This window comes from Salvelinus namaycush, chromosome 11 (genome assembly GCF_016432855.1).
Source record: "Salvelinus namaycush isolate Seneca chromosome 11, SaNama_1.0, whole genome shotgun sequence".
In the NCBI taxonomy this organism is placed as follows: Eukaryota; Metazoa; Chordata; class Actinopteri; order Salmoniformes; family Salmonidae; genus Salvelinus; species Salvelinus namaycush.
In genome coordinates, this window is record NC_052317.1 from 27,785,377 (window position 1) to 27,809,721 (window position 24,345).

Genomic DNA, 24,345 nt, shown 5'->3' on the forward strand with positions numbered 1-24,345 from the left:
AATATGGTGGAATAGTAGGTAACGAATTCGTCCTGACCTTCTTTTTTACAGGATTTATCGAAGTGGTGGCTCATTGTTTGTGTAGTTTTGAGTGACTCTCCCACAGTATGTCTCTAATTTTCCTGAAGGCTGTTTTTGACCTCAGCTGGGAGATCCTGAATAACATCTTCCCAGAAGGAAAAGTTAAGAGGCTGCCATGGGAGAAGCCTGAGGTCAGACACTGCACCTACAAGTGTAAACTCAGCTTTGATAATATGGCAGAGGTTCAGGTGAGACAAGGTGGACCTGGCTGCTGCTGCCCCTGGGGGATGGAGTGTGGAAGTGGTCTAGTGCGGTTGACTTCTGGGTTAAGCGAGCGGTGTGTTAAGTAGTTAACTATGCGGGTCATGTTTTTGAGGACGCATGTCTCAACCTTCGCCTCTCCCGGCCCATTGACGAGTTGCCAAGATTAGACAAGGTTGTAACTAGCAGATGGGTAAATCTTTTAAAATAAAAAATGAAATAATAAAACAAATTATCTTTGTCTCTATACTCCAACATTTTGGATTTGAGATCAAATGTTTCATATGAGGCGACATATCAGAATGTCACCTTTTATTTGAGGGTATTTTCATACTTATCTGTTTCTCTTTTTTATAAATGAAAGCACTTTATCTATCTAGTATCCCCATTTGAAGGTTTCATAAGTATTTTGACAAATTCACTTATATGTGTGTTAATGTAGTCAAACATTTAGTATTTTGTACCATATTCCTAGCACGCAATGACTCCATCAAGCTTGTGGCTCTACAAACATGTTGGATGCATTTGCAGTTTGTTTTGGTTGTGTTTCAGATTATGTTGTGCCCAATAGAAATGAATGGTAAATAATCTATTGTCATTTTGGAGACACTTTTATTGTAAATAAGAGTAGAATATATTTCTTCTACATTAATCTTCTACACTTCTACATTAATGTGGATGCTACAATGATTACGGATAATCATGAATGAACTGTGAATAATGATGCATGATAAAGTTACAGAGGCACAAAGATCATACCCCCAAGACATACTAACCTCTCACCATTACCAATAACAGGGGAGGTTAGCATTTTTGGGGGGGTATGATACAGTGCATTCGGAAAGTATTCAGACCCCTTGACTTTTTTTTTGTTACGTTTCAGCCTCATTCTAAAATTGATTAAATTCGTTTTTTTCCTCATTAATCTACACACAATACCCAATAATGGCAAAGCAAAAACAGTAAAAAAAATATTTTTGCTAATTCATTAAGAATAAAAAACAGAAATACCTTATTTACGTAAGTATTCAGACCTTTTGCTATGAGACTCGAAATTGAGCTCAGGTGCATCCTGTTTCCATTGATCATCCATGTTTCTGTAACTTGATTGGAGTCCACCTGTGGTAAATTCAATTGATTGGACATGATTTGGAAAGGCTCGAGTCCAGGCTCTGTCACAGGAGGCCGCGACCGGGAGACCCATGAGGCGGTGCACAATTGGCCCAGCGTCATCCTGGTTAGGGGAGAGTTTGGCGGGCAGGGATGTCCATGTCCCATCGGGCACTAGAGACTCCTGTGGCGGGCTGACACGGTCGCCAGGTGTACGGTGGTTCCTCCGACATGTTAATGTGGCTGGCTCCCGGGTTAAGTGGGCATTGTGTCAAGAAGCAGTGTGGCTTGATTGGGTTGTGTTTCGGAGGACGCACGGCTCTCGACCATTGCCTGGAGTTGGAGTTGCAGCGATGAGACAAGACCGCTACTACCAATTGGATACACGAAATTAGGGAGACAAAGGGGTACAAAATAAATGATTTGGAAAGGCACACACCTGTCTATACAAGGTCTCACAATTGACAGTACATGTCAGAGCAAAAACCAAGCCATGAGGTCGAAGGAATTGTCCGTAGAGCTCCGAGACAGGATTGTGTCGAGGCACAGATCTGGGAAAGGGTACCAAAACATTTCTGCAGCATTGAAGGTCCCCAAGAACACAGTGGCCTCCATCAATCTTAAATGAAAGAAGTTTGGAACCATCAAGATTCTTCTTAGAGCTGGCCGCCCAGCCAAACTGAGCAATCGGGGGAGGAGGGACTTGGTCAGGGAGGCGACCAAGAACCCGATGGTGACTCTGTCAGAGCTCCAGAGTTCCTCTGTGGAGATGGGAGAACCTTCCAGAAGGACAACCATCTCTGCAGCACTCCACCAATCAGCCCTTTATGGTAGAGTGGCCAGACAGTAGCCACTCCTCAGTAAAAGGCACATGACAGCCCACTTGGAGTTTGCCAAAAGGCACCTAAAGGACTCTCAGACAATGAAACAAGATTCTCTGGTCTGATGAAACCAGGATTGAACTCTTTGGCCTGAATGCCAAGCGTCACATATGTAGGAAACTTTGCACCATACCCTACGGTGAAGCATGGTGGTGGCAGCATCATGCTGTGGGGATGTTTTTCAGTGGCAGGGACTGAGAGACTAGTCAGGATCAAGGGAAAGATGAACGGAGCAAAGTAGAGAGAGAACCTTGATGAAAAACCTGCTCCAGAGCACCTAGGACCTCAGACTGGGGCGAAGGTTCACCTTCCAACAGGACAATGACCCTAAGCACACAGCTAAGACAACGCAGGAGTGGCTTCAGAACAAGTCTCTGAAAGTCCTCGAGTGGCCCAGCCAGAGCCCGGACTTGAACCAGATCAAATATCTCTGGAGAAGCCTGAACATAGCTGTGCAGCGATGCTCCCTATCCAACCTGACAGAGCATGAGAGGATCTGTAGAGAAGAATGGGAGAAACTCCCCAAATACAGGTGTGCCAAGCTCCCCAAATAATTAAAAGTTGAAAACCTAAAAACCTAAAAATGACTAGCTAGCAGCAGGAGTTTGCGGTCAAATTGTAAATGGCCAACAGCCTCTTTGAAAATGGACACTGTTGGTGTCCTTTACCAGATAAAGAGAGGAATGCCAACCAGCAGATGCACATATTTTTGCTGCTTGTGTTTGTTTGTGTATACTCTGAGCCTGAAGGTTATCACAAGGTAGTCTTTCAGCATTACTTTCTGCAGTTTTCCACCTTTATAGTGTTTACAATTATACTGGGGCGGCAGGTAGCTTAGCGGTTAGAATGTTGGGCCAGCAACTGAAGGTTGCTAGATCTAATCCCTGAGCTGACAAGGTGAAAAATCTGCTAGCCAGCTAGTTAAGCATACAACTAATTGTTCCATGGTCGCCATTAATAATGGCCAACACTGACTATGACCCCACTCTCTGAGGTGTGTCAGGGAGAGTTGGGATATGCATAAAACACATTTCCAATTCACATGTGTGAAATAGGACAAATACGTATAAGCACCCACCAAAGTGTTATTATTTAAAATTTCAATCGGGATCTTCCAAACTGTTTTCGTACTTCATACTTTTGGGTTCTGTCCCCTAATATTTTGAATGGGCTTGACGAATATATTATCAAAATCGTGTGAAATATATATATACAGTATATAATTACATTTGTGTTTGTGGATGAATTTACTTTGGCCACATGCCTTTTATTACGTTTTTGCACTGAAAACCAATGTGCTACGTTTTTGCCCATTGAAGACCATTCTAAAAGCCTACAAAGGCAACAAAATAAATACAATGTGTCACGCCCTGGCCTTAGTTATCTTTGTTTTCTTTATTATTTTAGTTAGGTCAGGGTGTGACATGGGGGAAGTATGTGTTTTGTATTGTCTAGGGGTTTTTGTATGTTTATGGGGCAGTGTTTAGTCTAGGTGTATGTATGTCTATGGTTGCCTAGATTGGTTCTCAATTAGAGACAGCTGTCTATCGTTGTCTCTGATTGGGAGCCATATTTAGGCAACCATAGTCATTAGGTAGTTTGTGGGTGATTGTCTATGTCTATGTTGCCTGTGTCTGCACTTGTCATTATTATAGCTTCACGTTTGTTGTTTTGTTTAGTTTGTAAGTGTTCTTCGTTGATTAAATATGTGTTCATTTCACGCTGCGCCTTGGTCCTCCTCTCTTTCACGTAACGACGATCGTGACACAAGGCTACTTCCTGAAAAATGCTGCATCACTTTCATAGCATATTTCACCCCTGTAGATATAAAGATCTAAGAGAGAAGTACTGAATCTACTTGAGAGTTGTTACATTGAAATGTCTCAATGGCTTTCTTGTCTATAGATTTAAATGGATCTAGTAACACCCTTGTACAGTGGCTTGAGAAAGTATTCACCCCCTTGGTATTTTTCCTATTTTGTTGCCTTACAACCTGGAATTAAAATTGATTTTTTTGGGGGGGTTGTGTCATTTACAAACCATGGCTACCACTTTTAAGATGCAAAATATTTTTTATTGTGAAACAAACAAGAAATAAGACAAAAAAACAGAAAACTTGAGCGTGCATGACTATTCACCCCCCCCCCAAGTCAATACTTTGCAGAGCCACCTTTTGCAGTAAATACAGCTGCAAGTCTCTTGAGGTATGTCTCTATAAGCTTGGCACATCTAGCCACTGGGATTTTTGCCCATTCTTCAAGGCTAAACTGCTCCAGCTCCTTCAAGTTGGATGGGTTCCGCTGGTGTACAGCAATCTTTAAGTCATACCACAGATTTTCAATTGGATTGAGGTCTGGGCTTTGACTGGGCCATTCCAAGACATTTAAATGTTTCCCCGTAAACCACTCGAGTGTTGCTTTAGCAGTATGCTTAGAGTCATTGTCCTGCTGGAAGGAGAACCTCAGTCCCAGTCTCAAATCTCTGGAAGACTGAAACAAGTTTCCCTCAAGAATTTCCCTGTATTTAGCGCCATCCATCATTCCTTCAATTCTGACAAGTTTCCCAGTCCCTGACGAAAAATATGGGGTTGGGGTTCTGGGGGTTCTCGGGGTGATGAGAGGTGTTGGGTTTGTGCCAGACATAGCATTTTCCTTGATGGTCAAAAAGCTACATTTTAGTCTCATCTGACCAGAGTACATTCTTCCATATGTTTGGGGAGTCTCCCACATGCCTTTTGGCGAACACCAAACATGTTTGCTTATTCTTTTCTTTAAGCAATGGCTTTTTTCTGGCCCCTCTACCGTAAAGCCCAGCTCTGTGGAGTGTATGGCTTAAAGTGGTCCTATGGACAGGTACTCCAATCTCCGCTGTGGAGCTTTGCAGCTCCTTCAGGGTTATATTTGGACTCTTTGTTGCCTCTCTGATTAATGCCCTCCTTGCCTGGTCCATGAGTTTTGGTGGGCGGCCCTCTCTTGGCAGGTTTGTTGTGGTGCCATATTCTTTCCATTTTTTTATATAATTGATTTAATGGTGCTCCGTGGGATGTTCATAATTTCTGATATATTTTTTACAACCCAACCCTGATCTGTACGTCTCCCCAACTTTGTCCCTGACCTGTTTGGAGAACTCCTTGGTCTTCATGGTGCTGCTTGCTTGATGGTGACCTTTGCTTAGTGGTGTTGCAGACTCTGGGGCCTTTCAGAACAGCTGTGTATATACTGAGATCATGTGACAGATCATGTGACAATTAGACTTTATTTGACTAATTATGTGACTTTTGAAGGTAATTGGTTGCACCAGATCTTATTTAGGGGCTTCATAGCAAAGGGGGTGAATACATATGCACACACCACTTTTCCGTTTAATTTTTTTTTTTAAATATTTAAACAAGCAATTTTTTCCATTTCACTTCACCAATTTGGACTATTTTGTGTATGTCCATTACATGAAATCCTAATAAAAATCTATTTAAATTACAGGTTGTACTGCAACAAAATAGGAAAAATGCCAAGGGGGATTGTCACGACTTCTGCCGAAGTTGGTCCCTCTCCTTGTTTGGGCGGCGTTCGGCGGTCGACGTCACCGGTCTTCTAGCCATCGCCGCTCCACCTTTCATTTTTCCATTTGTTTTGTCTTGTTTTCCACACACCTGGTTTACATCTCCTCATGATTACTATGTAATCTATGAGCCCTCTGTTCCCTCCATGTCTGTGGGGTATTGTTTATTGTCTTGGTTGGCACGCTTCCGGCTGTGTTGCGCCAGGTTTTATTTGTACCCGTGATTTGTGTCAGCCAGTACTTTGTACTGGGTTGTTGTACTTTGTGCTGCCTCACTTGTTCTTTGGGCATTTGTTTTTGTGACGCGGTTGCGTTCTGTTCTTACTATTGCCTCAGTAAAGTGCTTCTTTGTTCACTCATCTCTGCTCTCCTGCGCCTGACTTCCATGCACCAGCTACACCCACCGTATGACAGGGATGAATACTTTTGCAAGGCACTGTATATTGGTAGTTCTATGTAAAGTGAGGGTTTGTTGACTGGATGTATTTGCAGTACCTGCAACAAGGTTCAGAGACTGTTGTAATCATCAAGTTTCCTTTTTATTTTCATATTCTAAAATGCAAAGGACATAACAGGATTTGAGAATAAATCCCAGGTTGAGTGCACAAAAATGTTTCCACTGCAAGCGATTATTTACAAAAATGAAAATCAACATACCCTATCTATATGTATTTCAACAGGTACCAATATTCAGTGTGGACCTTGCACACTTACTTAGACAAAAGAGTAGGATGTATACATGACAGTTCAATTCCCTTTCATCATGTTTCTGAACTTAGTATAACTAAAGGTAACAACAATTCAGCAAACTTTTAGTTTTGTGAACCATTCTTATATACAGTGTTTTTAAAGTTCACTATTAGTGCATTAAGGACCACTGTATTCTTTATCCTTATCTTAAATGGAATATACTCTTTTTGAGGGGAATTGTGATCTCTGGAAATAGGCTCTGTTAAACATTAACAGGTAACATTGAACACAAAACCACACAAAACCCACCTTATCACTCAGTTAACATTGCTACCAATGTATATCAATGGCTAGCAATAAATAATAATCATTTGATTGTACGACCCCTAAATAATCATATCAGTTTTTAGTGCCGTTTTTACAAAGATCAGAATAGATTTTGAATGTAAAAAGTGTTCTCGCTTGCAGCTTGAAGGGAGAAGGATTCCTTTGCCACATGTACAGTATGGCAACGATATCTAACAAGCAGATCAACTGTTAGTGTGTCTCTGCTTTACAATATACTGTACACAGAATCATGATTTTGGTTGTAAAAAGATGAGCATACCCACTGGGCAAACTGGTTGAATCAAAGTTGTTTTTATGTCATTTCAACCCCAAAAATCAATGTGATGACTTTGAATTAACGTGGAAAACTAATTAGATTAGCAAAAAATCATCAACGTAAGGTTATTTCGTACTTTTTTAACTCTAAATCCAATGACATGGTGAAATGTTGTGTTGATTTCATGTTGAATTAAAGTTAGTTGACAACTCAACCAAATGTAAATCAAAACTAGACGTTGAACTGACTTCTGTGCCCAGTGGGTATTAACCAGAGTTCCGTTTCAGTGTGATTTGGTTGACAGACAGTTTACAGTGACAATTATTTTTAACAGCACTGCATTCTGTTTTTGATTGATGTCTCCTACTAATAACAAGATACAAATGGATTTTTGAAAGCTATTACAATTCAGTTCAACACTATGCGTGCTAGTTATATCAAGATAAGCCAAAAACACTTACTATCGATTAAAGAAAAATCTGATATGAAATGTGTCCATTGTCTGGAAGAAGTTCAACACAGATGGGGTTTAAATACAGGAAATACATGATAACTTACTTTTTCAAACCTTCAGTAGGCAATAATAACGAAAGTGCTCTTTTGTCAAACCAGTAAAAAAATAATTTATACACATTCCATCGGCTGATTGGAGTACTTCATCACAAAATTTGTTAACAACTGTTCGTTTATCGATGGTCCTTTCCACCATCACTCCATCTCCCCATTCTCTTCCTCACCTACTTCTCCTGCTACTCTGTCGTACCTAGTGATGTGTTATTTGTTGAAGGGCAGACAGGCAGGCAATGTGACAGTGGAGCAGGATGGGCCTGCTAAGGGCTCTGCCACCTCTCCCTCCAGCTCTGTCCAGGTCCCCTTCTCTGGGCTAAAGCAGATGGTGGAAGACTTGTAGGCTCCCTGCAATACAGCAGTTGAGACATCGTTATTATATTAATTCATACATGGGCATGTGTCTATGAGGGCAATTTTTTAAAGGTTTTTCAAAGGTGTTTCAAGGTAATGTAAAGGTATTTCACGGTGTCCCACCTATGGTTGTCTCTATCAGGACTGAAACTAATCTAGCCACCAGGTTGTTGGTATTCCTAAACCCATACTGTAGGCCTACATACCCTAAGCTATTGTGCTTTTAAAACAAGAAAATACAACTTCATACTCACACACAATCATACATACTGTATAGCATTTCAACTAAACCTAGGATAAGCGTTAACGTAGGATAAAGATAGTGAAATTAGCCTTTACCATGCTCCAGCTGTATCCTCCCACTAGGAAGATGCTGTTGTCCAGGATGCAACAGCCGGGGCCACTGCGTCCCTCCAGGATTGGTGTCTGGAGGATGTTCCACTGGTCCGCTTTGGGGTCATAACACTCCACCAGCATTACATCCAGGTGAGAGAAACCTGAGCACAGCAGAAAGGAAACACGATGAGAAACCCTCATTGTGATTTCCCACACTGCAATATTCCTAGAATAATGCTCAACTGAGGACAAGCTAGAGGGGTCATATGGCTTTATGGGTCAAGCTATTGAATCCAATTGAGCATTAGTGGACAGCATCCCTGAGAATATTGAGAATATACTAGTATTCAGAGGATCCATCTTCTACTCCACATTCATTCATTGGCTATGTGCAAAAAATAGAGTAGCTGAGACATGCCAGTCTTTACCTTTCAGATGGTTGCCCCCAATAGTGTAGAGGCGGTCATTCATCCCAGCCAGGGCATGAATGGCTCTCTTTGTGTTCATATCCTGTTTCCTGGCCCACACATCCATGATGGGGTCGTAGCAATACAGCCAGGAAACGTATTCTCCATTATGGACTCCGCCTATAGTGGTATAGCAGACACACAAATAAAGACATTATTATTAGCTATGAATGGACACATCAGGATCAATTGACCCATCACTCTGCTTACCTCCCCTATATCTGTCTGTTCCCCAGCTCTTTTCCCCGCTTCAGCATTGATTGTCATATGTCGTTGTGTTCCCCGGTTCTGACACTGTTCCTGTCCTGTTCCATGTCTGTGCTATATTAAATGTTCACTCTCCGTACCTGCTTCTCATCTCCAGCGTTGGTTCTTACACATCCTGACTAAGTGTGCAGGGAAATCAACGAGTCTGTGTATGCATTGATAGGTGATATTTAGCAGTCCTGCACTAATCACGATACTCCAGATCAATAGATTTTTTCCGTTCATTTTTACTGTGTCTGAGTTAGTCATTTTTCAGCTTTGCATTTTCAACATGAACTTATTTCCATTGAGATGATCCGTGAGGTCTCCCTTGTAAAATAGGTCTTTTGACCTCAATGGGACAACCTATTAAAATGAAGGTTAAATAAAATGAGTGAGGTCTGACCTGAGATATATATTTTCCCATTGTGCACTGCTCCAGCGTGTGCGGCTAGGGGCTGGGGCAGGGAGGACACGTAGTTCCACTCGTTAGTCTCCAGGTTGTAGGATTCCACGCTGGAGAGGTAGCCCGACTCGTTCCTCCCACCAATCACATACAGGTGCTTATCCAGGCAGCAGGCAAAGAAACTGGCTCTCCTGAGGAGGATGTGTCAACCAGACAACATCATTAAAACAACCAGGACAGTGTGTGTGTGTGTGTGTGGGGGGGGGGGGGGGGGGGTTGTGTGTGTATGTGAGTGTGTATGTGTGTGTGTGTGTGAGTGTGTGGGTTGTGTGTGTGTGTATGTGAGTGTGTGCGTGTGTGTGTGTGTGTGTGTGTGTGTGTGTGTGTGTGTGTGTGTGTGTGTGTGTGTGTGTGTGTGTGTGTGTGTGTGTGTGTGTGTGTGTGTGCATGGTGGAAGCCTTGGTGGACAAAGTTACAACTCAGTTATAACCTCTGTATGTAAAAAAATAAACAAAGATGTTTTATTGTCACATACACAGGATAGGTGCTGTGAAATGTGATGCTTTACAGTGTCAGCCATAGTAGTAAGGCGCCCCTGGAGCAAATGATGGTTAAGTGCCTTGCTCAAGGGCATATCGGTAGATTTTTCACCTTGTCGGCTCGGGTATTAGAACCAGCAACCTTTAGTTACTGACCCTAACTGCTCTAACCACTAAGCTATTTGTATGGAATGGTTAGAACATACAGACCCTGCAATAATTCAGTGTTAATAATCAGTACAATAATTCCCACATCTATTTGTATTGCATTATTTTGTCAATTTTGTTTGCATTGACTTACCTTTCCTGCATAGGCGGAAGTTGTATCCAACTGTTGAATCGTGGATCATACCGGCTGACATGATTAGTGCTGTGCTTTCCTGCAAAATACATGTCAGATTCAAGATCCATAAACAGTTAATATGGCCACTCCTATCCTTTCTAAAGATGTTGAGTGGCAATAAAATGTGAATTATGAATATAAATACTATATATACATGAATAGTTTGTTTTGTATTAGTATAAGTATTGGCATTAGTAGTAGTATCAGTAGTGATGTTACCATTGGGGTTCCACTGGTCCTCTCCACCCAGCAGTAGTATGAAGTTCTCCACCTCCACCACACAGTGATGGGCACTGTTGTAAGGCATTACTGGGAGACACAAGACAACAGTGGAGGATGTCAGAAACTGGCTGAGGCAGGACACATAATGGTGGTGTCATGGTTCCACCTGTCACCAGAGGGCGGCAGAGACCGCCCTAGAGACTATAATGACACAGGTGTTTTTGTTACTAATTATTATTTACTTTTAGAGAGGTATGTTTTCTGTCACCCTTTGCAGAAGCTTGATTTGTTTGCTGTGTGTGTTGTCTCCTGAGTGAGTTCGACTCTTAGTGTTGGTTGTTTTCCCAGTTTTACTTTGTACCTTGTGTTGAACGTTTTCCAGTAAAGTATTTACATTTTTTCCTAAAGCACTGGTTCCTTGTCTGGTTCTCTTCTCTGCTCCTGGGTTCTACCTCACCATGTCACAACTTGACATCCAGTAAAAACTCTATACTGTGTGTGAAAGAGCAGTAACTTGCACTCCAAACTCTAGCACAAAATATACCAAAAGAATCTAAACAATTCCTTTTAATCCAGTATTCAGACAATTGGTGTTGTTTCACATTTGACAACACACTGCATGAAGGCCAAACGCCCCCAACCACCTGGTGGTGGTGAAGTCTCCCTGCCTGTTTACTGTGTGAATGTCTAGGTGAACCTCCTTATCCCTCTCCCTCTCTCCACTCCATCTTCCCCTGCTAAAGTGACCCCGTTGAGATGGAGAGAAACGGTCTTAGGTGACAGTCATAATGAACATGATCATGTTCACTCAATAAATCTAGAGGCCCGCACCGTGCATGGGCTTTTGAGCGTAAATCAGTGGCATGGTAAAGCCCACCTGTCTGTCTCCATCCGTCATTTCCACCGTCACCTCCCCGCTAGTCTGATGGATTGCAGTTGCTGTAAAATTAGACAGCCTTGAATCTCATTTCTTTCCGATTGGCCTCTCCTCTCCTCAGCTCTGCAATCTCAAAAGCTGTGGCTGGCTGACATGCAGGGGTCTTCATCTCATAGAGGGGAGTCTATCTCAGACAGATACTGACTTACACAGCTTTATCTTCAATAAGGGTGTGTGACATGCAGAGGTCTTCCTCTCATAGAGGGGAGTCTATCTCAGACAGATACTGACTTACACAGCTTTATCTTCAATAAGGGTGTGTGACATGCAGAGGTCTTCCATTGAAGGTGGAGAGCCTCAGATACGGTAGATAGGAGGACTAACAGCTTTATCTTGAGGGAAGGGGATTCTACTCCCTGACTTCAGTGCACCACACTGGCAAGAGGGTGTAGGTGGTAGATTTCCATTACATGCCTTAATGTTATCATTTAGTCGATGTTAAGAGATTTGAACGAGTGGTTATTTTTGTTGTGTTGCGATTTCTGCTCTTAGTAAACAACATCTGATACTGTAAAAAACATTGCTCTCCACTGAGGGTAAATCAGATGGTATTGAGGATAAAAAGACTCAGAACGATGGTTTTACTGTCCATAACTTATGTTCAAGTCTGCTAATTTATTCGTTTTACTCCTATTCTGATAGTCTTGTACATTACAGCCTGAAAAGAAATAAGATCTATCTCTGAATCAGGGATCATGATGTTCATAGATGTTGATATCAAAATACATTTAAATTGTTCCATATTTACCACTGGAGCCTAAACTGTAAAACCACTATGTGGCAGAAACCCAATCCCTTAGAATTGGCCTTGACTTGGCTTTACAGTAAGCTCTCAGGTTCACTAGAGGGAGTCAGACACCTCAGCATAGAAACACACTTGGTTGGGGTCGACTGAATGACTCCACGGCAACTGCACCAATCAACGTTGCGTTACTACAGCCATCTAACATCGTTAGTGTTGCATCCCACCACATTGCATTCTTTTGTTCAGTACTGTGCTTAGATCAAGATGGATTTCTGAAGCCATGAGGTATTAATGCCGGGTTGGCTCAGGTACTGTAGAATCAGGCAGCGGTGGACAGAGTCACTACTTTAACTGAGCCAATGTCTTTGTCTTCCTTCCCTTCCCTGCTTCTTCACGCTGCGATAGGTACACTAGATGGCAAGCAAGAGTTCCTCTAGTTTCTAGAACAGACGAGCTGCAGTGATCGGACGCGACAAGAGGGATCAGAATCTCCCTAAATTGTGTTGATAAATGTCTTAATCAAACGCTATCCCTCTCAGGCTTCGCCTCATTGAAAAGTTATGATTGAATGTTAATCATCCTCTATTCCACATCCATTGTGTAGCAGCTACATCAGGTGGTTATCGATGTGTTACGTTAAGGGGATGATTTTGCAGTTTTGTCCTTCCACACGGACACGGACCATTTGAGTGTTAACTTTTAGTTTTGAATAATGGAAATCCCCATTGACCTTTTGGTTGTTACACTTTATACCAATGAGCTTTAATGAGAAAAATGTCAATACTGAAATATCAATGAGGCTGAAAGTCGTTGTGTATGCATGCCTGTTCTGGTAACATGGCTGAGAAAATCAAGAGGAAATGTTAAAATACCATTAATGTAACACTAATGATAACAGAGCAGAGATGTAGCTTGTTGAGTGTTGACAGACAGCAGACAGTTGCATAGTAGTTGGAACCACTGCTACAATTCTGTCTAGCTACAGATGGTATGTGTTGAAATGGTATCATGGTACATGACACTGGCAATATCAGACCAGGACCAGAAATAACTATGGGCATGTGTGAGACAAGTGTTGTTAGTGTGTTGAATGGGAGTGATTGAAAGCAGTTCTGACAAATGGACAATAAAGTTGTATTGTATTGGGAGAATATAGTGTACGGGGTCTAGGAGATGACAGTAGGGAGGTAGACCAGTGGTTAATATGTATGAATGGAGCGACATTAGTGAGAGATGCTCCCTGCCAGGCCAGAGGACAACAACTCAATATGGACACAGATGATGATGCAAAGGACAGATAAGGTTTTCCATTAGCACTTGTTTGACCTTTGGAAATTGGCAAGAATATAGTGGTGTCTCTCAAAAGGTCAACATAGACAGGTGGGAGAGAGAGCATAGGACACTATATCTTGAGGCAAGTAGTGTAATAGAAAGCTTGTTCTTTGTATTTGCAGAAGCATTACAGATGTAGGATCTTAACCCTTTACACTCGTGGGAATTGGCCTATATGGATAGGGCTAAATTGAAATATTTATTACAGAAGAAATATGAAAATGTATAACTATGGTAGCAATTGAAAGGGAACAGTTTACAGATTATGGGGAAATTATTACACCAAAGGTTAGAAAACAACCTGGCACAAGACTGAATCCAAACATTAGACTGTTGATTTTATGTGCCTTTTACATTTACTGTACTTTTTGCCGCATTTGATCATAACGAAAACTGAAAATACTCTGGTTACATTCAGTAACATGATAAGACTATTCCTGGAAAATGTGGGGTAGGTGCAAAATAAGACACAAAAATGACAAGGTGTTTTGTTGTTGTCTCCAAGTGGACACACACCTCTCCAAAGTGTTCACAGTTCCTAAGACATTTCAATGCACTTTTATGACTCAAAGAACAGTCTTCAACTAAAAGGTACTTTTTGAGCTCTCCTAGCTGTGCCGTTGAGGAACTAGAGCAAGCACACTTGTAGTTGTTTTGTTTGGAACACAGCCCTGCATCCCCGCCATCACACAATTACTGTTGGTGTTTACGCAATCCAAAAACGGCCCATTATAAATCGCTATCTGGATCAGGTGGGCATCATTTGAAAGCCTCTTCTATTGCCAACATGACTAGCTAATTTATAAAATACGATCTTACAGTGTTAGGCTTCCACAAGGCATTTCAGAGAAACATTGTAATTTTGGTCCGCATAGAAAGGAGTCTTGTGCATTCAGGTGTCTGTGGCCCGACAAATTTTCTTCACAATAAACAAAAATAGGCTAATTCTGTTCAGAACAACCCAGGGTATGACAACATGTCATCTTATAACTGTACATCAAACATAATGATCATAAACATTGACACTGTATATGACAAGTGCACATTTGGACTCACAGGTGTTTGGCTTGCATGTGTGACATCAAAGCAGTATTTATTATAATCCTCAATGAGTCATCTTTCAAAATACATTGAGTCCTCTTAATTTACAGCATTTCCCTCACTCAGACATCAAATAATGTGCAAAAGTTGCCCAATGGGGGCAACTTCTTGTCGCGCAAGGTGCTCAAGTTCAGAATGGCTGTCAGTCAAAACTCATACAGTGCTGTGAAGCACAAGGATAGAGCTCTGACATCATGTATAGTATGTTACTGTACAGCCACTGCGTTCCAATTTAGCCGTTTTATCAGTGCCCAAATCTTCCATTTTCAATCTGTATATGGGTATGAGTGTAAAGGGTTACTTTGTTGACTATTTTGTTGCACATCAGGAAATGCAAACTTGCAGTGTATTCAAGGTTTAAAAAGACTTCTAAAGTTCCTAATTTCCACTTCCCTAACGAAACGTGTCAACCCCTACAAAAATGCCCATTCATTATAATCCACATAATAATTCACATTTCCTGTTGCTGCAGGGTTATTTTCAAGCTGTAGCAAACTGGCTCAAATTAAGATCATATTAAGATCCTACATCTGTAAATTATTGGGCAAAGAATACCCACAAAATGTGCTTTTAGCTTTGCAAGGTTTTTCAAGTTGTCGATGCATGTCCAAATACCAATATGGTTTTATTAGCTTGGAGGGATGTTTCTTTTCTCTTTAACTCTCTACTATCTATCTGGCATACTCAATATTCAATAATAATATATTGTATCTTAATATATTGGACAGTAACATGTCATTCTATAATGTTACATCTACACGCCACTATGTCATTAGATGACTATAAATCTGGCCATGCGTCTTTGCCAGGAGATTTCAGCTAAAACAAGGGAAACTCCATGCCATGGTGGTGTGCCTGTAAAGTCACGCTCTGATTAAAAACGTACTAAAAGTGCTAGTAATACACCATTACCTCTAGGAATTTGAGGAACTTCTTCCTTCTTCCCTCATTTTACCAGAAAATGTACTTGTGCTAAAGCCAAAGCCTCGTAACATTACATTTGAAATAAACCAACCCTTGAAATCCTATTGTTGATTCGTGGGTTGAAATCTGGTTAAAATTAGACATAAACTGTGTATGACTTTTTGTGAAATCATCCCAAAAAATCGATTGATGTTCAACATCAGCATGTTGAAAAAATATAAAATATGATGTTAATAGAATGTTGATTCATTTGACGCATATAACAGAAGAAGCTTCAGGTAAAAGACGGGGCTACTACTCACTAGTGAGGATCTTCCATGTCTTCTTCTCGTCATCATAGTACTGGACCAGATTACTGGGGAGTCGATCAGGTCCAGGAGGCAAGCCACCCACCAGCAACAGCATCCTCTTATTGGAACGAATCCTGGAGTAAAGTGGGTGTGGAGGGGTTTGGATGGGGTTGGGGTGGAGGGGGGTTGAGGTGTGGGGATAAGAGGTAGGAAACACAAAGATTACATAACTGATATAGATTAAATAAAACAACCACCAACATCAAACAAAAATACAAGGTTTTTCATTATAGTACCAAGTCAACTGCAACTGATCACTACAACTTCATTGTGTTGGAAGTCATTGAACTGTAGCATATCCTATATGAAAGATTTAGATAACAAAATAATGTTCCCCATCATGTAGACACTTCCTTATTGGCCAACACTATATGAGCTATGTAGATCATAGTAGTAACATCTTAACAACATTGTGTATTAACCTGAACGCTGTATCTATTTAATAACATGGTAATAACAGAGTAACTAGACTTTGTAACATCACAACTGTTTGTCTCTGAATTTATGTGAAAAAATTAACCTGCTTGCTTTTCATATGCTTTCTGTCCAAAGAGGGTTTACACCCTAAATATATCTGTTAAATTAGGTGTGAAGTCATCAGAACCTTTCTACAGGGTGACATACAGTGACGCAAATATGACTGGGCAATATACAGTAGAGTAGATCAATATTGCTATTCCATTGGTGAAGACTCCATGTGGCAGTTCTGAACCAATTGTTCAACATATTCTTGAGTTCTGGGGGTTTGTTTGTGAAATAGCCGAGCCACGAACTTTACTGTACATTGAGTCCAGTCATCTTGTTTTGAATGAAGTTCAATGCAATTAAACAACTAGCCACAAAGTAACAGTCGTTTTAACAACATTGGCCATTAATTCCAGACATTTGTATTGTTATTTTTTATGACTAAATGACCACTGTCTCAGTGCATCCATTTGGATAATGGCCCACTCATGTGTTTTTGGGGTTATTCTCATATGCAAATGACCACTGGACAGAGATAATGCAGATTAATTGAGGGGAGAGAAACAGTGGCATGTGATATTAATATGAGAAGTTTAGATCCTAGATCCATGCTGCATTTGGGCCCATGTATGGACATCTCACTAAGGAGACTACTAGGCATGGCAACATGCTCCAGGACATGGAGGTCCTCTCCATTGCTCATAACTTTTTCTTTGATTTCCATTAGATAGGGAAACAGTAGTGTGCTCCATAAAGATATTGTAAGAAATAAATAAGGAAATTAACCATGCCATAAATTACTCTGGTAAATACATTATACACCACAAGTGCAAGATAATTGTTTATTTCTATTTTCTCCAATACTGTGAGATTAGTTTTCCAATCATAAAGCCTACTGTTTCTGAATTAAGAAGATAATGTTCAACAAATGTAAAAGTGAAAATTGCTCCATAATATTTCAGAGTTATAATACAAACTCCGATGTTTCAAGAGGTTTTAAACAACAGCAGCTTCAAGCACCACCAATCAATCATCTTCCTCCTGTCCATTAACGGTCTCGGAAAATGCTGATCATGACGAACACACCATGACAAGCCATGGTTGTAATGTAGGTAAGGCAAACAAAGTAGCCATTCTCAGTATGGATCACCCAGACCTACAACTCTATAATCCATGAATTGTTTCCTTGCTCTTGTCAAGCTATTCAAAAATGTATAGGTTATGTATTTATAGGTTATATCTACCCAGGTTATGTCAATAGCAGTTTTCATGTGCTCTTATGTAATATGTTTTACAAGTGTGTCTATGTTTAATTATAAGTGACCTATATATTTTTGGGAATAATGAGATAACTCGTATTTTGGAAGAAATGCCTGAATGTACTGTTCAACTGTCTTCCTATTGACTGAAGTTATGTTTCTCCATCTTTTCAGCACTTACATTTTTTAACAGAGAGTTAACACATTTATAGTGTGAGATGGTATGGAAAATAAGGTAGATTAGACCATTCTAAAGCATCCTCACTAACCCTAACCATATCCAAGTGTACAAGGTAGTATCTTTACTAACCTAGTGTGTGTGTGTGTGTGTGTGTGTGTGTGTGTGTGTGTGTGTGTGTGTGTGTGTGTGTGTGTGTGTGTGTGTGTGTGTGTGTGTGTGTGTGTGTGTGTGTGTGCGTGTGCGTGTGCGTGTGCGTGTGAGCGTGCGCGTGCGCGCGTGTGTGTGTGTGTGTGTGTGTGTGTGTGCGTGCGTGTGCATGCATGTGTGTGTACATCCTCACTTGCTGGCTGTGGTCTGCCTGCAGTGCTGTCTGAAGGGCATCAGGTGGTAGTTCATGGCATCCATCAGCAGCTTCTGGCACACTGGGTCACTCCTCATGAAGTCAACCGACTGCACCCTCTCCACCAGCTCCGGGGCCGGAATGAGGGCGAAGCGCAGCCTCTTCATCAAGTCCGGGGCGTAGTGCATGCGAGTCTCCCGGTCATGCTCCAGCCACAGCACAGACATCTGGAAGAGAGCCAGCTCCGACTCCACCGGGGGCGGCAGAGCGTCCAGCATGGCGCACATCTCCTCAAAGTTCAGCAGCAGCACATCCTCCACCAGGTACTTGTTGGCCAGCTTCTTGGTCTCGTCCAAGCCGTGCAGTGCTGCGATCTTGCAGATCTGCTTGTAGTTCTGTACAGAGATCTGGTCATTGAGGAACTGCACGCTGAGCTTGGTGATCTGGGGGACATTAAGGATCTTGCTGACCGAGAGCACCTCTTCCACAGTGTCCAGAGAGAGAGTGACGTTGGCAGTGTACAGGTACTCCAGCACTAGCCGTAGTCCGATGGAGGAGCAGCCTTGGAGGACCAGGTTGTTGATGGACCGGGTGCTTGCCATCAGCTTGTCATCGGGGGAGGAAGATGGGGTACCACTGCTCCCCTGGTCCTTGTTGTTGTTGGTCCCCTCGTTGTTGAGCATATGACTGCTAGAAAAGAGACACCTGAAATACTGAGAGCAGGACGCCAGCACTGCTTTGTGGCAGTGGAACTGCTGTCCTTGGGCAGTGAGAGTCACATCACAGAAAAGCTGTTTCCTCCATAGCAGGTTGAGCCCGTGCAGCAGGGTGTCACTGTGTGTAGGGTCAAAGGTGGATGTTCTATCACCCGATCTGGACATGACTTCACCTAGGCAACAAATACACCATGCAAGCCATTTAGCCTACATCTAGCCCATTTATCTATGAATAAAATAACATGATATCATCATCACAGTCAGGAGGGAATTGTCTCTAATACCTTCACGTTACACCGATCATAATGGTTAGTTAAATGAATATGCATCCGATCGAACCGGTAAACCATCATGCTGCTCCCGCCGATACTATTCTGCAATGAACAATATAGTTCGGTCCGGTAGGCTATCATTTCAACTTTGGCTCATGTCGGAAGACAAGAGAAAATAAAAACGTATTGTCCTAAGAATGTGCCGTTCAATTGCTATTTGCATTCTTTCAAGACAAGATCATTTCAATTGACGCTGCGGTTTGACGCGCATTGCCAAAACAAACTATGAGAGGAGATGCTGCAGCGCCTTCTCTTTGATAACGCAATTTAAGTTGTTGGATAAGGGAAAAGGCAACCCCTATGCAAAGATAAAATGCAGCATTCAGCTAACACTTATCGTTCTCCTCTTATCTTGCTGCACTCTCACAATGATCAAATTTACACATCCACAAATGCACGCACGGAGTGATACAAAAGCAATTAGTTTGTCCCTCACACAGCCGACATCACTGTGCTCGGTGCGGAAGCTTTTTCCCCTTTTACCTGAGTTACGACTATTCAGACATGAGTATCGGAAATTATTAATTCAGTGCAGCAATCCAATAATATAAATGAAACATGCACATGTGTATGTAGTTAAACAACGCTAAAAATGCATTTACTACATGAAAAATGTTTGTAAACTTGATATAAGCGTCCTGTACTACCTTGTTTCGTAGTCGCCACATTCTCTAAAGCGCCTGTCACAACTAAATGATGTGAGCAGCTTGCTTCAGATCAAGCCAAACTTACCTGATTACGAGCTTGTAAAAAGCTTCAGGTTCCCAATAATCTCACTTGATTTTTCTTTGTTCTCCTTTTTCTTTAGATATGTTCCTTTCCTTTAAAAGTCTATGGTCGGTGCCACAGAATAATTATTGATTCTCACTCATAAAGTCACTATTTCAGGTTATTTGTTGGCGTTGATCATTTGTTCTTCTGAATTAACAAGAAGTGTGTGAGTGTGTGAGAGGGAGCTGTGCTTTCTGCAAGAGAAGAAGAAGAAGAAATATACGTGTGACAAATTATGCTACCAAGAAACAACACATCATTATCCTTGGGCCTGGGGCTCAGTGAGTCGTAACGAGAGTAATAGGAAATCCACGGTTGGGGAGAGAAACGGTCGTGCATGGCCGGTGGAGAGAGACCATGCAGGGGTATGGATGCTGGAGAGACTCGCAAAATTATGGCTCAAGGCTATTGTAAAAACTGTCGAGCGTAAATGACTGCGATTTCAAACATCTATGGAAGAAAGAAAAGAGAAAGGGGGAGAAAAACCGAGTCTTCCCTCGCTGTTATAGAGAGAACCGTCAAGTTTTAGTGCGCATTGCTAATTAGTCAATTTCTCTCTGCCTTCACAGCCCGACGACTTTGCTGCTGAGCTGAAACTGCTAATTTCTGGGACCAGCCTTTTTTTTGGCTGTGAACTGGATGGATGAATGAATGGCTTGTCTCGCACAAATGACAAAAAGCCCCTGCCTTAATCTCCATCGCCAAAATAACCTCTCATCTCATTCTGCTCCTACTAGTCCAACTTTAGTGGATTATATGCCTCACATTTGGACGTAGAGTATGATATTACCAATAATAGTTTTATAATTTTAATTATAAAACATATTTGTATATGTTCTGGGACCATAAATTCATCCTCATTCCAATAACCAGCCACATTGTAGCAAGTTAAATTGCTATGCATATAAACATCCATTATATAGCTATTTTAGTATCTAAAAGCAGAAGTTATCAGATATTTGTAGCTTGATAGAATAGTTATTGTGACATGGACATAGGTCTACTGTAGGCCTACACAATAGAAAGGAATGAGTGTATTTGTATTTATTATGGATCCCCAAGGCAGCAGCTACTCTTCCTGGGGTCCAGCAAAATTAAGGCAGTTATATACAATTAAAAACATTGCATTACATTTCACAACAGATTTCACAACACATTAAGTGTGTGCCCTCAGGCCACTACTCTACTACCACATATCTGCAACACAAAATCGATGTGTACGTGTGTGTATAGTGCGTATGTTATCGTGTGTCTGTGCCTGTTTGTGTCTCTTCACAGTCCTGTTCCATAAGGTGTATTTGTATCTGTTTTTTAAATCAGATTTTACTGCTTGCATGAGTTACTTGATGTGGAATAGAGTTCCATGTAGTCATGGATATATGTAGTACTGTGAGCCTCCAGTAGTCTGTTCTGGACTTGGGGACTGTGAAGAGACCTCTGGTGGCCTGTCCCTACAAATGAGCCCATACAGGATAGGCCTCACAACCCATTTTGACAGCATTTCTAAGTAATTTCACCTTATAGTAGGTGTACAGATGCACTGTCAACTCTAATAAAGACACACCACATATCTGATATTTGTTGTCTTGTAACTCATGATGGTTCCATGAGTCAGACCATGTCTACCAATGTTATCAACATGTTACATATATATATATATATATATACAGTGCATTCAGACACCTACTCTTTTTCCACATTTTGTTACGTTACAGCCTTATTCTAAAATTGATTAAATTAAGTTCAGAACTGTTTGGTGCTACAACTATGTGGTTTTAGTGTCACTCAATACACGGGGTACTATATCTTATCACATACAATTACCTATACTATTTCATCACATACAATTACATTGTCATTCTTAATTGACTATATGCTGCATTTAGGTTGATGTATCATCACAATTGTCATATTGAGGGGCTAAATAACAAAGCAAGTCGATGAAACATGTCTTTCCCACAAAGCAAACCGTGAAAACAAAACATTCAAGCAAATCAATTTTAAATCTGTTATAGCACTTATTAGGTTGGACTGAACTGTCAATTAAATAAAGAGCGCAATTGGAGCAAAAACGTGCATATCCAAGGGTCCCCCGGGACCAGAACTGACAGATACCTCCTCACAAGTTATACAATGACGGATAAGGATAAATGAGCTTGTTCATGTACTATGAAATAGAGCAACACCATCCGATAATAGTAGGCCACACAAACAGTGGGTTTTAACATTAATAAAAGATAGAATCTTTCTTGATGCCTTTTGATGGTTGAATGTTTGACAACAGGACAGTACCACCTCTCAACCCAGTGTGGTTTTTAGATCATACAGTTACTACCGGAGTCTTGTAAAATGTAACCAGACCATCTGAGCATCTTGTGTACTCATCTAGTGGTTTGGCTATAGAGCCCCACAGTGGAGGTTTCATAATTCCCATAAAACCTAGCGGTCAAACAGGGAAATGGTTCCAATCGTTTTTCCACCATTCAATTTTTCCCATAGGGAAAGGCTTGCCCTGGCATGACGTTTTGATAGCCATATATATCTCTCTCGGTCAAGTTGACTTCTATCAATATATTTGGCACTATTTACTCTCAGATTCGAAAAAGATAATTAGCATCAAAGTAGACATCATGCAAGACTACAGATCCCTGCAAGCTCTTGCACATCATCACTTTGCTTACAGTTATTGTGTCAATTTAAAACTTGCACAAGACAGTTCACAGAATTGTTTATTTAAATAAATATAGGCAATTTATTCATGACCAAATGTAGCTAACATTAGAAAGTTAATCCAGAGAATCTCACCTTTGCCTCGATTCGGCAGTCTCGTCCAGATCATCAGGGCATTTGTAGTTCTTTATGATAGCATTAATTAGCAGCTAATTAGCATTTCATTTTGGTGGGGGTAAATACAGGTGAATATATTGATAAAAGTCACCTTGTCTTAGAGAGATTTACACGGTTATCAAAACGTCTCGGCAGGGTAAGCCTACACGAAATACAGACATTATTTTAAATGTTTCTAAAATCCCCAATGGTAAAAATAAATGGAAAAACAATTGACCGCTATGATTTATAAAACATAATAATATTGATTATACAGTACTCCAACCTTAAACGGCTCAACATACAGTATAATCATATTCTAGTACCTAGCTATAACCTATTTTGGAGTTTGTCTGGGACTGTAATGTTTGCCATAAGATAATACCACAGTCAATTAGTACGACATTACCCAAGTCTCCAGAGAGCCACCCTAGTGCTATGAAATGACCATTTCCAACTCTTTCAGCTCTTTGTAGCAACTCAGTCTCCTGAGGCCACTGGTCTTCAAATTTCAGGGCATTTATATGGTGGTAGGGGGGGGGGGGTCGGTCATCAGATAAGAGAAGAGTTTCTGGACTAATTAAACCCCTTGAGACAGAGAATCACTGTACAGTGATTTACAACTCTCTCCATACCAGTTAACCCAACTCATATGTATCTGTCACATTCACATTACATGCACCATTCCGTATTCCTTGAAGAGGAAGTAAATAGGTATTTTCTTAGAATGTAAATATTTTATGGAACGCAATTGAATGTTCTGAAAAATATGATTGAACATTACATCCACTCTGTTATCAAACAAAAACCAGGTGTGCTTATTTTGACCTGAGTTGACTTGCTTACAGTATGAACTGCTTATGAATGTGCTAGGCATGGACTATGAATTGGTTTTGAGTTTAGTATTCGATCTATGACTAGGGTTAAGGTTAGGACTAACCACAGTAGTGGTTTCCAGCCCTGGTCATTGAGAACCACAGGGTTTACAGGGTTTTAATCCAGCAAGGCTCACCTGATTGAAATAATCAACTAATTATCAGGACCTTGATTTGCAGAATCAATTCTGTTAGTTCTAGGCTGAAAGAAAAGCTGACACCCTGTAGCTATCAAAGGCCAGGGTTGGTGCCCACTGCCCTTCTACAAAGAGGATATGCAGAGAAAGAACATGCAAAATAGTGTGAAATAGTGTGGGAATGTAGGAATAGTTATAAAACGTGAATACTACATGCTTTGTGCATTTCTACAAAATGTTAAATAGTCTATTTATTTTTGTTAAAATATACAATCATCACTACATACTGTATATTGATACTCTTACAGTGTCAATAATTGAAATAGCATTGCGGTGACAGGCATATCAACAACAATACAGGGAAATAAGTCAATAATAGGCACAGCTCAGATGATTACAGCCTAGAATAAACAGATAAAAGATTAGAGCATTTAATCTAATCAATGAAA

General features: G+C 40.9%; 1 protein-coding gene across 1 annotated transcript; it reads right to left on the minus strand.

Moving 5' to 3' along the window:
- Positions 1-7,899: 7,899 nt before the first annotated feature.
- On the minus strand, positions 7,900-19,120 carry LOC120055583 (kelch-like protein 14). The gene is made up of 8 exons (XM_039003465.1): positions 18,240-19,120; positions 15,947-16,068; positions 10,603-10,692; positions 10,342-10,420; positions 9,502-9,692; positions 8,811-8,969; positions 8,386-8,543; positions 7,900-8,040 (listed from the first exon to the last, which is right to left on the minus strand). Exons 1-8 carry the CDS (start codon positions 19,118-19,120, stop codon positions 7,900-7,902), a joined length of 1,821 nt encoding a protein of 606 aa, XP_038859393.1.
- Positions 19,121-24,345: the final 5,225 nt, after the last annotated feature.

What these genes read in the sequence shown, in the direction of transcription:
- LOC120055583 (XM_039003465.1), bottom strand. Translation starts at nt 19,120, where the DNA reads ATGTCCAGATCGGGTGATAGAACATCCACCTTTGACCCTACACACAGT. An exon ending in GGACCAGTGGAACCCCAATG is followed by an intron (nt 10,421 to 10,602) that starts GTAACATCACTA and finishes TGTATTTTGCAG; the next exon opens with GAAAGCACAGCACTAATCAT. An exon ending in CTTCCGCCTATGCAGGAAAG is followed by an intron (nt 9,693 to 10,341) that starts GTAAGTCAATGC and finishes CATCCTCCTCAG; the next exon opens with GAGAGCCAGTTTCTTTGCCT.